The sequence below is a fragment of the Embiotoca jacksoni genome, unplaced genomic scaffold (genome assembly GCF_022577435.1).
Source record: "Embiotoca jacksoni isolate LCO1_2020_lvr unplaced genomic scaffold, fEmbJac1.0.p SCAF_13, whole genome shotgun sequence".
NCBI classification, from domain to species: Eukaryota; Metazoa; Chordata; class Actinopteri; family Embiotocidae; genus Embiotoca; species Embiotoca jacksoni.
Genome location: NW_027185263.1, coordinates 18,808,527 through 18,822,610, shown reverse-complemented (window position 1 = coordinate 18,822,610; position 14,084 = coordinate 18,808,527). Strand labels below are relative to the sequence as shown.

Here is a 14,084-nt window from a genome sequence, read left to right as displayed (position 1 = left end):
GCGCCTCCCCTCTACTCTGTCTTTCACTCTCCATGCATTTAAATGCCATCCTTGAATCTCATTAACTTTTTATCTTCTGTCTTCAGTAGCTGGTATTTTTTTTCCTTTGTCCTCTCTCCGTGTACCTTTCCAGATATCTTTAGCTTCAGAGTTGCATGCTTCTGTTTCTGATTTACACCAAACCAGTGTAAATTGTTTGTTGTTTTTCTATGCTGTGCTTTTCTCTCTCTGCTCTTCTCTAACCACAACTTGTCAAGGCAGATGGCCACCCACCTCTGAGCCTGGTCATGGAGGAGGTTTCTTCTTGTCAAAAGGGAGTTTTTTTCTTCCCACTGTTGTCAACAGTGACAATGCTTGTGAAAAAGAGGAGGGTAGACTGGACAGGTTTAGATGCCAACGCTCAGTTTACTTTAAATAGACAAACATACCTATTGAAATAAAGAAATAAAAAAGCTGTGAAGGGGACTTGTATCAGCGATGAGTGTAATGCATTGATGAGTGAGAAATGTATATACTCGTGCTGAAAGTAGAAGGAAAAAGTCAAATAAACCAAAACAAACATACAGTCTTTCCTGTTAAATCCTGTTAGTACTCTTACTGCAGCATTTTGAATTAACTGCAGGATCTTTAATAAGTAATTTGGACATCCTGACAACAAGAAAGTACAATAATCTAGCCTGGAAGTAACAAATGCATGTGGTCATAACAGATCATAACATTGGGTTTATTGACATGAGATATGAGAAAAATCCATCGAGTCTAAAAATGAACTGAAGGCAGCCCTGAGGCTGTCATTGTCCACATCAACATTAATGTTAAAGTCACCAACTATGATCACTTTATCAGGTGAGCGATAAACAACAACAAATAGAAGTGTTTTTTGTGTTTTCCAGTTCGGGTGTGAGAGACTAAGAGTAAGACAAATGAGTTATAACTAAGCTTAGTTCTTGGGTTGATTGATAAGCTGTAATGGAAGAATGTAGGTCCTCCTCTACAGAAAGAATCTAGAGTAAATTCATGATATGTATACATATGTAGATAAACAAAATAAGTGTTGTATGAATATTAATTTCAATTACATAATGTCTCCATAAAACTATACATTATATAACATTTTCTGTATATTTCCAATGACTTTGAAAGATCAAATTCTGAATGGTGGCCTCAGCCGGCAGCTTTAATGTTACAATACATCATTCTCCACTCTGGGCAAATCCAGTCCTTCCTCCCACCTTTCTCCAGACTTTTGAAACCAAAGCAGCAAAGCCTTAGGACGCCGTTTGTTCTAAGGTTCATAAACATCGCATCCTTGTCCTTATACAATGGTGACATGTCTGTGTTTCTTAAAGCCTGATTCACCCATAGAGTTGTTGGCATTATTGCAGAAATTTCCTGCCTGGTTACTGTTCACAACATCAGGCACCTAAAAATCCAAAGCAAAACAAAATTGACATTAACCATAATGTATATGTATATGTATTTGAGTAATATATTTGTTTGATAGACACCTCATTCACTACTTAGCTGATTGGTCAAGCAATGAGTCATCTATGACCTTGTACATGTCATTTAGCAAGCATAGCACATGCTTGCTAAATGACATGTACAAGGTCATAGATGACTCAACGTAATGACTTTGCATGGCTTGTAATTTCTTCATTTGATTTGTTAGAGCAGAGTAATGACATACGTAAAGTGTTTGCTCAAAACATAATTTACTGAGGATTATGTCTGGAGTTTGGCAATAACAATGCTACCAAAGTCAACTTCGCCATTATTGTAGCACTAATCGAAAAGTTAGCAGCTCTGCACCATTGGTGTGTGAATGTGTGTGAATGTTTTCCTGATGGTGCACACCTTGCATGGCACCTCCATTTGTCTCTGCATCTGTGTGTGAATGGGTTTGTTTGAGAACGATAAATTGATAAAGCGCTATAAAAGTGCAGACCATTTTTTAGGTAATCGCCTCAAGGCACCACCTCGACAGCCTGAAACAGGCTGCTATAAAGCCCCGGCAAAACCGTTGCTCGCCTCCCTGCTTCTCTCAGCTCAGGAATCGACACTTATAGGTGGATGCCCTTTTGAGATTCAAATAACAGTTTGTTTATTTGTCCCTGGTACCAGAGTGGTGCGCCGTGACTAGTAATCATTATTGATAATTGTATGAAAATTAATAATTGCCCTTGATAATTCTTAGTAATCGGCTACTAACCAAACCTGCTCCCACTGGGGAAAAGCATTTCCAACCAAACATCATCTCCACCAGTGAGCATACCGCTCACCGAACGTAGCTAGATGAATAATATTCCAATCCTACCTCAAAAATATTGGGGCCATTTGCCTGGAAAAAGCCACTGTCAGTGAGTTCACTGGGAGTGACACCTGTGGATGAAGAAGAGACACGTGATTATCAATCGGGCAAAATGGGAAACTGCCAACGGGCCCTCAGAGATCCAGGTGCTCTCAAATTCCAGTCCGTTTTTGTTCTTTTTCAAAGTTTGATTCACTGCAGGGGAAGGAAAACAACCAATTTCTACATCAGAGACCTGAACAAGCTAATCTTGGCCATGGAGTGTAGAGAGATGTTAGGACTTCACTGTATCTTAAATGGATTATGGGTGATTATGACCAAAACAGCATAAAGAGTCAGTTAAAGCTTGGGTGTGTAATGGATAAATTATCTTGACCTGGGCCCTGGATCCAAATATTGTTATTTTGACATTAAATGAATGCATTTTAAGTCAGTTTCATTTAACACATGCCATGAACAGCAAAGTGTGAATCTTTACGATTCAAAACACCTAATTTTATCCAAATAAAAGCACCAGCAAAAAATATGTTTTAATTAACATTAAATGTAATACAGAGCCAAGTTGAGGGGGGAAATGACATTAAACCGATGGCCTAATACATCATTACGACATGTGATCTATTTAGTAAAGATAAAAAAAAAACATTCAAACTATTTCATAATAACATTACATTTCCATAATCACATCTACTTCAATATTTAAAAAACAAAAATGCTTCTTTGAATTATAATACATTTTGAGGTCATTGGCCCTCAATGGCCTCAAGGCCCCTTGCATGTGCCCACATTAACCATACAGTAATCCATCTATGGTGTATGTTTGTGCTCAGTCTTACTTGTCTGACCCTCTGATGCTGCATTCACTTGACCCTGTCTCTGCCAAGTTGCATCGACTCCACTTAACTGGCTCTGTGTCCTCACCATCCTGTTAAAAAAACATATACAACCAATAATTTCACTGTCTGTAGAAACATGTAGTTAAGTGGATGTAAAATGAAGTAGTAACAACCAAATATTTAACATATGGGTGGTTTCTCACCTCATTTCATCTTGGTAGTTGGATTCTAGAGAAGATTTTAAATAACAAATGAGTGATTACTCTAGTTTTTAAGAACCAGTGAGTTCAACAATTTTTCTTGTTATCTTTGTGATTATGGACATGCAGAATGGTCTAAACTGAGTTAAAATCGCTATAATGATGGCTTTACTTTTTTCTTTCCTGCGTGTGTAGCAGAAGATGATCGCGAGGATAAGCAAAACCAGCAGAGCAGCACCTCCAAAGGACACAACCACAGCTATCAGCACCGTCCAGTCAGGAGGCTCAGGAACTGTTGCAGAGGGAAAGACCACAATTAAAAGTGAGAGACTCAAATACCTAAAAGCTCATAACTTTCAAATCAATAAAACCAAAGGAAAGAAAAGAGCAGCATTTTTATTCAAAAGTTATGGAAGACACTGCACAAATATTGAAAGCAAATGTTGCTCACACATTTCTATTTTCTGTAATATATTTTGTTTAGATATGAAATTTGTGTTGATGAATCAGTATGCTGTCGTTACAGCCTGAATAGAGGAGAGTGATTATCAACATCTTTTGTCCCACATAGGCCTACTGTACCTTACATGGTGCATACTGAGGTTTTCACTTTGCAGTCACAAAAGACAATAGTGCTGTTAAACCAGTCTAAAAATGTGATCCACAATAACCAGTAAGCAGTACGTCTCCCATCAAAACCCAAAACATGTTTCTTATGCACATTTTAAAGACATTTCACTTCCCTAGCAAGCTGTAGATTAAAGTAGCGCTCGCTTCCTGTTAGAAATTACACCTCTCCATGTCTGTGTACAACTTTTGATCCTTCCTGTGCACATTTCTTTGATATCAACTTAGATATATATTAGAGGTATTAACAAAATCAATTATCCTACAACCCTTACCACAGGTAATTTATGTCATAATTAATATGGTATTTGCAAATATCTGTAAATATATACATTTATGTAAATATTTAAATTAAGACACTAATTGATGAGGATTAAAGGCCGTCAACTTAATGTTTAGCCTATTTAATACATTTAGTCAATGCATTGGTAAATGAACAGTTTTCAGTATTGTTGTTTATTGAAGCCTTTTGTAATGAATGCAGTTTTAATAAGGTGTGTTTTTACATTTTCTAAGACACCCGGGCATGAATCATTTGCGTGTACGCACAAATTCAGGTAAGAAAGTATTGATGAATCACAGATTTGTGCGTCAAACGTTCATATGCATGGTTTAAGCATTGATTAATGTTTCTCAACATAAAATTGCAAAAAGATTTAGGGAAAGAAAGAAAAAAAGAAATCTGTACGCAAGGGAAAAAAAAAATCCAAGAACCAATATTGGATGGCTGTGATCCTTTGGGCCTTAACGTGCATTAAAAACAGCCACAATTATGAAGTAGAAATCACTGCATTGGCTCAGATACACTTGAGAAAACCATTATCTATGAACACAGTTCATCGCAGCACCCAAAAATGCAGGTTTAAACCTGACCATACAAAGAAGAAACCATATATAAACGTGGTCCAGAAATGCAGCTGCAACCAAGCTTATTTAAGATGGACTGAGGCAAAGTGGAAAACTGACCTGTTTGTCTAACAAATCAAAATGTGAAATTATTTTTGGAAATCATGGACGGATGATGGACTAGTCCTCCGGGCTAAAGAGGAGATGGACACCCTGTTCGTTATCAGTGCACAGTTGAATAGTCAGCATCCAGGATTGTATAGGGATGCATTAGTGCACATTGTATCAGTAGCTTACGCATCTGCAAAAGCACCGTTAATGCTGAATGATACATGGTTAACATGTTTTCTTGCTACATTAAATTGGAACTCTTGAGCTTGTGGTTACAACATTGGAAGTCTTGTGCACCTCATGCTTGGCGTTTAAGCGTTTAAGTTGTAAAAAGGCCGTTGCTAGGCAACATGGATGGCGTTGAAAAGCCACAGAGGCTTAACAATTTAGCGAGCTAACGGGGGAAACATTATGCAGGAAATGCAAAGGCACAGTGGGAAAAGATGAGAAGTTAGGGAGATCAACATTTTCCTCAGATGTAGGCTTTACATTCTCTCTCACTCTACATGACTAAAACAACAATATATTAGCTTAACATCCCCCCAAAAATATTAACTTTCATGGCCCCTGCCATTTCCATAAACTCACGTAACTCACTAAATCTGGCTGCTTAGATTTTGTCCAAGTAATTGTGTCTCCGAAACCCTGCCTTAAACCTGATTTGGGGTTTTAGTTGACCTGTCTGTCCTCCTTGGAACGCTGCCTGCTCTGTCTCGACGTCATTTCTGTGATCACGGTTATCTGCAATGCCGATCTACAGTCACTCACCTCAGTTTCTCTGTGGGCTCCAGTCATCGTGGTCCGGCTACTCACCTCATATGCTCTGCCAGCTCTCAGCTACCTTTACCCGCCTACTCAATTTGTCTGCTCTACCGGCTTAGCCTCTGCAGCCTAATCTTCACCTCAAACACTTTCCTCCACTGCTCTGCCTGACTCAAGGCCACAAATACCTCAACTACATCCTTTCAATAAATAATTTAATATTCGAGATGCAGAAAGTAGTACAAAATTGTGTCAGACTTTCTTACCAACCACCAAGAAGACAGAGCTGGATTGTGGTTTTTCTAGTGTCGGAATAGTTGCCAGACATTTGACTGTTGTCTTCCTGACTGCCTGGAACTGCAGGACACTGGTGGAGTTAAATGAATCCCCATCAGTCATGCTAGTGGTGTTGAACAGGCTGCTGTCAACAGCCTCACCATTTCGGGTCCAGGTGACAGTAGGTATGGGAAGCCAAGCAGTTGTTACACACTGGAACTCTACATGCTGGTCCTGCACCGCTGTCACATTCCCTCCCATGATGCTGACCACACCACTCTCTGAGAAATTAGGACATAGGCAAGGTTATGTCAGAAAAGCAATGTATTGGTTGTGTGTTCAAAATCGTATTTACATCATTAACTCTCTGCACCTTAGAGCTCCATTGTTCTTTAAAACCATTAGACGTGACCCTTTATTAGAATGAACATTGGCATTTCCTAAATGTTAAACAGTTTTTGCTGTTTAGTGTCTGTGTCACTAAATGATGTCACCTTTGCAGGACAGCAATTGGGTCCTAATCAATAGAATGAGATAGAGCTTCAACACCTCTTCAAAATGAATATGCATTCACAAGCAGACCCAAGCCCAGATGTTTCACAGTGAAATTACCATTAGAGAACAGGTAGGTTTAGCTGAGGTGAGGAAGCATATATATATATATATATATATATATATATATATACTGTTTTAGATTTACACTACACTGTCCTACTTTTACTACATTTATAAGCGAGCATTTGACAAACAATAAGCATTCCTGCATATTACATATTCATGACATTAGGATATGTCGTACATTTTTCAGTCCAACACATTTACAATTTTTCTGTTTAAAAGTTGACCGATCACAGAACACGAGTCAGCGTCTTATTAATGTGTTATTTTATAAAAGCAAATCTTTTTCCGAGTCATGTCTCTGTTTCTTTTCATTTCACTTAACTGTGTGCATAATTTGAGTAGAAGGGACGAGCCTGTATATCCTGTGGTGCCCTTCCCTTGATAGCATTGATAAAGTATCTGAACCATAGCAGGCCCTTAACAAACACGGCTCACTGGTTCATGCTTTTTGCTCTTCACAGAAAGTGCATTTTTAAACTGACAACCTTTTCAAGACTTGCATACGCATGGACTGAATTATGTGGTTGCAGGCTATTTAACAGATGTGGCTCTCTGAATGGCAACGTCTGTATACGTTGAGTCAGTCCATATCAATGGTGCCAACACAATGAATCTAAAAGACCTAAATGATCCCTGGATTAAAAGGGACAAAATATTCACTTATCTGGAGAAGTATTTCAACTGGATGGACTGTCCAGAAAATTAGCTCAACATTCTACTTATGTATATTTAATCCACAAAGATAATAGTATTATCACTCACCTCACAGGCAAACCTTAAAATGCTAACTAAGATGACAAACATTGTGATTATTTTACTTGCAAAAAATAAACAAAAAAATGTTAGCATTGTCATTGTGAGCATAGAATGCTAGATCAAAGCGCTACTCTACCTAAATTCAGCTTTACAGAGTTTGGTTGTAGACTTGACTACGCTTCATCAGGAATGAATGAACTCAAAGAAGGACATCCGCAGATATTGAAATGCTTAACAGTATTATATTATAAAAAGACATTGTGAAATTGAGAACTCAAAATTTCAAAGCAACAACTGAGTATAGTTTAAAGTTAACTTTAACTTAACTAACTTCCTTTAGCTTATTGTGTCAAACTTTCTCCCTCTTGGCACATTTTACTGTAACCCCTCAGCTGTCTCCACATGCCAAGGAACACAATTCCTCACAACAACCCATATGACTCATGCTCCTGTACAAGAAGCAAGCATGAAGTGTGTGAAAAAAAAGAACTGTCTTCATTGTAGTTTGTGTCGTCTTAATTTTGATCAGAGAGTTCAGATTCCTGAAATACTGACATGGCCGTCATTGTACAACGTAATTTTTCTTCAGACAAGAAAAAAGGATTTCTGGGAAATTTTAAGTTTAATGCAATGCATGCTGGCAGGTGTATGCACCTTTTTTTTTAATGACATCATCTGAATCGACTGAAAACTTTGTTAACTGAACTCATTTTTTAAGCTTCGATAGAGATTTAAAAAAACTATTGAAAACTATATTAAATAAAATAAAAAATAATGATTTACTGTACATACTCATTTTACAGTTCAAGTGGGGGAATTTTGTTCAAGCACTCAAGTTAATAGAATCTTTTCATTTGAGAAGTTATAAGAACTCAATCAATTTTATATAAATAAGAGACAAGCTTCATTTGTTGGCATATGTGCAATTTTTGCTTACAATGTTCACAATTTAATATAAGTTGCAGTTTTTATAGTGTTGCAGTGGGTCAACTAATTTTCTTGTTTTCCCACATCATTAGACCATATCATAAAGACAACTTCAGTGTCTACATGGCCACCCAACGACTGATAATAAAGTCCATTATGGGTGAGTGTTGAAGATGATGTTATGCAACTTGTATTATAAAATACAACAATTTTGAAACTTGCTATTTAAATAATTCTTTATCATTATTTTCATATCATACATGACTCACTTTGACTTTCCAGCCATCTCACACATTATTAAAGACTATCCGATTTTAAAAGCCGAACAACAATCCAGATTGATGATGGGAAGAGTTGCTTCAGAGATTTTTTTTCCAATGCTGTAAAAGGTTTTTATCTTGTTCACCTGTGTTCCTGTGTAATTTCTTTATCAGTGGTAAAGGCCCTGAAGGTTTTATAATGCTGTGTTAATTCGTTAACAACAGAAATTCCACTATTGCAGAGACATTTCTAATTATTTTTTCACTGTCAATTGAACTTTAAATCAGTTTTTTCCACACTAACACACAAATAGGCCTGCTTAAAGTGATCCCCTCATATTTCCGCAATTTGCTTCAGTATGTATATTAATTATTGTAGGCAAACAGAAATGAACAAAGATTATATATGTCCTTTGAATGAGATAATAAGTCTACCATTAACTATCTAATTTCATGTGCAAGGACCAATAAAATAATGTCCAAATTAGATTTGATTAGATTATTTTCTCCTATTTCATTCTGGTTTTAAAGCTATTTGTTCATCTTTTTCATCAGATATTCTTTGCCATTAGTTAATCAGAAGCTGCTGAGAAGACTAATTGAGCTCATTGCTTCCCTCCAGAGTGCATTGCAGTGACTATGCCTCCCTTGCAACTCAGCATTTCTATCTTGTGAGTGTAGAGATACTGAGAAGGAGAAATAATACTGGAGTGTCAGGATGAGGACATCACTGAAACCCTGGAACTTAGGGAATGTCTTTGGGTTTGTTGCCTTCAATTCAAACTGAGGGCAGGTAAAAAAATTTAAAAAAAAAGATAAAAACAGCCTTCATCTCTCACAATACGAATGTATGGATAAGTATAGATGATAATAACCCCACCTTGTACGTGAAGCTGTGATGTCTTTTGTCCAAAGTTTCCCTGTATGCTGCAGGTGACTGGCCCGGACTCTCTGCGAGTGACATTATAGATGGTGAACTCCACACAGCTGGTGTCCTCACTGGAGCAGTATCTGGCAGAAAACTGCTCTGAGGATGGGATTATGCCACTGGTTGTAGAGACAGTGAGGACCAAAAGCTTTTGGACAGTCCAGGTCATGACCTGCCATTTTCCCGGCACGGTGGCGTTGAATTGGATATCGGAGCCTTGCAGCACTGTTGCATTTAACGGCTCCAGCTGGAACTGTCCCAACACCACTGGACATTAAAGAAACAATATGTCAGTATTTTCTAATTTACCATTTACCATTTTCACACATTTTATATGCAGCCGTCTAGATACCAGTCGAGCACTCGGACCCAGGAAGGAAGGGAGGAGAGGCCATAAAGGGAGACAGGAAGCTCACCCTGGCCTCTTTCTTGCACACCTGAGCTCAAGCTCAGCCTTCGTGGTGATTTTGGTAGGTTCCCTTTGTTTTAAATTGTTTGTTGAAAAACATGGTTTTACTAGATGCACTGTGCCTTTTAGCTTTTTAGACAAAATAAAAGATGTATTAATCAATTGTCTTTTTAACATATTAACTTGGCCTCTTTTTTATAAATAGTCTCCAGGCACCTGCATGCTCCCAACTGAGGGGAAGGGCTTTGTTTCAGGCCTGGAAGGTACTGTATTTGCTTTTGTTTGTAAAATGTGGTTGTAAAGTTTATTTTGTATATTAATTTGTTTGTTTGTTTCCTTGTTTGTTTTACCAGACACTTCTGAGAAGCCAGCCACTGTTTTTTTTCCCCACCGTTTGTTAGGTTTTAGTTGGTTTTTAAATACAAAATTGTTTGGGCCGTTTGTTGTTTCATTTTTGCCAGGGAGAACAAAATGGTGGCAGTCTTCATGCATGTTTTGTTTGAGTTCTTTTAAGTTTCAGCATATTGTAGTGCTGTGAAATAGTTTGTTTTAGCTCCAATTAGTTTGTTTTGCAGTGGTGTTTATTTGTTGTATACCTTACTTTCCACCAATCTCCCTGTCAGTGCAGTTTTGACTCGCATTCTTTATTTATTTGGTTGTTCATTTATGGTTAATTTGATTTTTTTTTTGTGGTATTAAACAAGTTATTTCAACCTTTCCCTGTGTTTTAGTTGGATTATCCAATCAACTGGAGATGTTTTATTTTTTTATAAAGTAATAAAGCTCACATCTTGGTCTAGATCAGTCTCAGTTCCAGTTTATTCTGGCCCCTCGATATTATCACCTGGTCACATATACAGAGATTTGTTGGGGTTTAAAGTGCATTGTGTGCAGTGCACAGTTGGAGATTGTAGAATTTTGCTCAGTATTGCTGTTTAAATTTATCTTAACATCCAACTCTTAACTGTTTGTTTGTCCTTTTATTGTTGTAACTGATAGAACTGTCACGTAGCCTTTTCTTTCCAGTAATAACAACTTTGTAGAATGTTTTTAAAACTGCTGTTTGTAAAATATGAAAATTGTTGTCCCATTTGCAGCTGACTTTGGGCTCTGACTTTGTGATAAAAGTTTCTGACATTATATATTATGTACGTAAATACGATTTATTTATTTATTTATTTTTTTAGTTTAATTATTTAGATTAATTAGTAATGCATGTTTCACTGAGCAAATGTCAAAAAGTGCTTGCTCATAATGTAAGAATGAAGCAAGTCACAGTTGTACTGAGGTGCTTGTCCATGTCCATGCAGGGCTCTCTATCGAGGGCTTTACCATGTAAAGAAGATATGATGGCAAGTTGTTTTGCTGGAGTTAAGAGCCTCTAGCAGGGTTCTGTATTAGCTATGACTTGACGAGGCAGATGAAACGGCAATTCCAGTTTTCTTGCCGGGATCATATAAAAGCGAGTATAATCATGTATAACTTGGGTTGGGATACAACAAACCTACGTCTTGCAATTTTTCTTAAATCAAAGAAACGAAGAATCGAAGACTTTGTTGATTGAAGAATATATTCTGTATAGATACCCTCACAGAGTACTTCACTTGGAACACCATATTAATACAATGCAGGGCCTCCCTTATGCTCCGCAAACAGAATCAGTTCGGTTGTCATGTTGCAGTGCTGCCGTTACTTTTTTAATGATTAAATCATCTCTAAAGCGTATATCACAAGAGAGCCATTAAGAAAATGGAATAGTCAAATTTGTCATAATGACATTTAAAATAAATTAACTGATTAAATTGAAGCCTTGTTATGATCAACTACCATTTGCAGGTGCATCATTGTGGGGAGAAAAGTGGGATTGACTACCCAGGGCCCCAGTGGAGAGGGGAAAAGCTCAGTGAAAAGTTTTTTCTTGTTTTCAAATTTTGATTTGTATTTGGTGTTATGCAAGAATTGTAATTGACAGAATAAACTAGTTGACAGACTGATAGGAATTTAAAAAAAAAAAAAGTAAGGCTTAAGTTTCTCTGAGGCTCTTCTCAGCCCTTACAATAGTTACAAAACGGTTTCCTACAAGGATTCATCTCTAAAGTGAAGTAATCCAGCATAGTGATGGGTAATGCTGGAGCTGAGGAAGGCATGTCTTTCCCCAAGAAAGGGAAACTGAAAAAAAATAAAAAGAGAAGGTAGTTGAGCACAACTAAAACAGTTTAAGCTAATATCGGCTGTTGCTTAGATTGATGGCAGTCGGTCAGGAATCTATCTTGGGACATTTCTATGTCGTATAATAATTAATCAGAATCATAGCTACAATGTCATATGACGTATAGAATCTAGCAACATTATCTTGCAAAGGTAAACATCAGGAAACGCACAGCCCTGAGTTTCAGAAACGGCAGCAGTAGGTCTCTCATCATTCTACTGAGGATGTGAGACATGAGCTCTTGTTGTGGCAACTGAAATAAGTTTTAGCTGAGAGTAACAGACCAACACTAACACAGGAAGGTTTTATTCTATTTTGCTGGCAGTCATTGAATGATTTTGTCTTTTTGTTTCTAAAGCATGTGTGAAGTCTTATTCAGTTGTCTTTTATTATACAATAAGTCAGTATTCCCTCAATGTAGGGGTTAAAAAAAATTAAACTGTTTTTTTTTCAGCTTCATCTCAGCTTGGACATGAGAAATAAACATGAAGAAAAATAATGTTCTATTTTAAGCAAATCTCCCCAGCAAAGTTCTTGTAGGCTACAGAAGGGAGAGATGAAATGTGCTCCCTGAAGCACACCACAGATTGTTATTATCCATACTTGTTTAAATGTGCTGTGAACAGTTTGTTGGTGACCCAATAGGCTTGTCCTGTCTACAGTTGTTGGCTAAAATAAAAAAAAATAAAAAAGTAAAGATAGATTACTGAAGATACATGACAGACATGTATTAAGGAGAAGAGGGCCCACAGAGACTGTGCATGTATGATTTCGAATTAAAAGCCCTCTAGCATTTCATTAAACAGAAACTATTGATTTCCTAAAAAGGCTATTATTGTGAAGCATTTGCAGGAACGTGTTGTGACTGAAATTGGACAATGATACTTTATTAAATTAAAAAGATGGAAACATACATTATTGCCTATGTAATCTTGCCACCAATTGAACCGTGGTGGCTATGCCTTAGAAACAAGTCATATGTGCGCTCGTACACGCGAGCCACAGGTACTTCAACAAATAGCACTATACCCCTGACACATTTCTGCAGATCGCTGCGTCTCTTTAGTTCTACCATATCCTAAAGACGTTCAACTGGATTCACACCCGATGACTGGTAAGGTCGCTCGGATCATTTTCCCCCATTCAGATGTTTGATGTATACATCAACTGAAGCGCCTTACTGGTGTCTGCCTGATAATTGCATGAATACGTGTGCAGGTCTTCCCAATAAACTGGTCAGCGAGTGTGGAATGAATTGAATTTTTAAATTTTTGAGTTGAACTTCAACAGGCTACTATAGATTTTTTTATGTAATAGGCAGAACGTTGCAGGTGTTGACATAAGTGCAAAGGTGGACAGTATTTGTACATCATACAACATCATGCAATGGTAAGAAAAGACTGAAACTCAGACATATTGGACTGATCCTTCACAAGTGGAGCATTAAAGTTGAGTTGGTAAAATGTGTTCTTCCTATTGGAAGAAAACTGTTGTATTTATCAGTCACCGGTGTTGGCATTGAGCTTTTTTATGAAAATGAACAGTTTGATTTTAATTTCATTTATCTAATGTTTATAGCACATAAAAATCTGTCTGACCTGCTACACAGAAGGAGTTCGGGCACAGGAATGAACTGGAGGTCTTGGAAGCACCTCAAGCCTAATCATGCAATCACAGTAGCTACGCAGTAAAATGCAGAAGAGTACTTCAAGCATACAAACTTCCTTGGGTGGTGTATTTATAAGAAGAGTTATCAGTGCCATTTAAAAATAATTCACATTAGTACTATTTTAACAAAGTGTTTTGTCTTTTCTTTCTTTGTTATATTTCTATTAGGTTTATGCAATTATGTTACATTTCGGAATAAATCTTGCTAGTCATAAAAAATAAAAATATGTGCTGACCTCCACTTGCACATAGTAGTGAGGAGATGTGGAGGCTAGCCCATGATTTCCAGGAAACAGTCATGTCAGTGTTGTTTATCTGAAAGATGAAAGACAGACAG

General features: G+C 37.3%; 1 protein-coding gene across 1 annotated transcript; it reads right to left on the bottom strand.

The window, feature by feature from the left end:
• Window positions 1–1,315: 1,315 nt before the first annotated feature.
• igsf5a (immunoglobulin superfamily, member 5a) lies at window positions 1,316–14,047 on the bottom strand. The gene is made up of 8 exons (XM_069145680.1): window positions 13,984–14,047; window positions 9,414–9,728; window positions 5,960–6,250; window positions 3,520–3,639; window positions 3,351–3,375; window positions 3,148–3,236; window positions 2,318–2,382; window positions 1,316–1,423 (listed from the first exon to the last, which is right to left on the bottom strand). The coding sequence occupies exons 1-8, from the start codon at window positions 14,045–14,047 to the stop codon at window positions 1,316–1,318; spliced, it is 1,077 nt and encodes a 358-aa protein (XP_069001781.1).
• Window positions 14,048–14,084: the final 37 nt, after the last annotated feature.

Bases quoted from the DNA above. Each gene is read 5' to 3' on its own strand.
- igsf5a (XM_069145680.1), bottom strand. From the start codon at position 14,047: ATGACTGTTTCCTGGAAATCATGGGCTAGCCTCCACATCTCCTCACTA. The intron at 9,729-13,983 runs GTCAGCACATAT...TTTAATGTCCAG, and splicing joins ACTACTATGTGCAAGTGGAG to TGGTGTTGGGACAGTTCCAG. The intron at 6,251-9,413 runs GTGGGGTTATTA...CTAATTTCTCAG, and splicing joins ATCACAGCTTCACGTACAAG to AGAGTGGTGTGGTCAGCATC.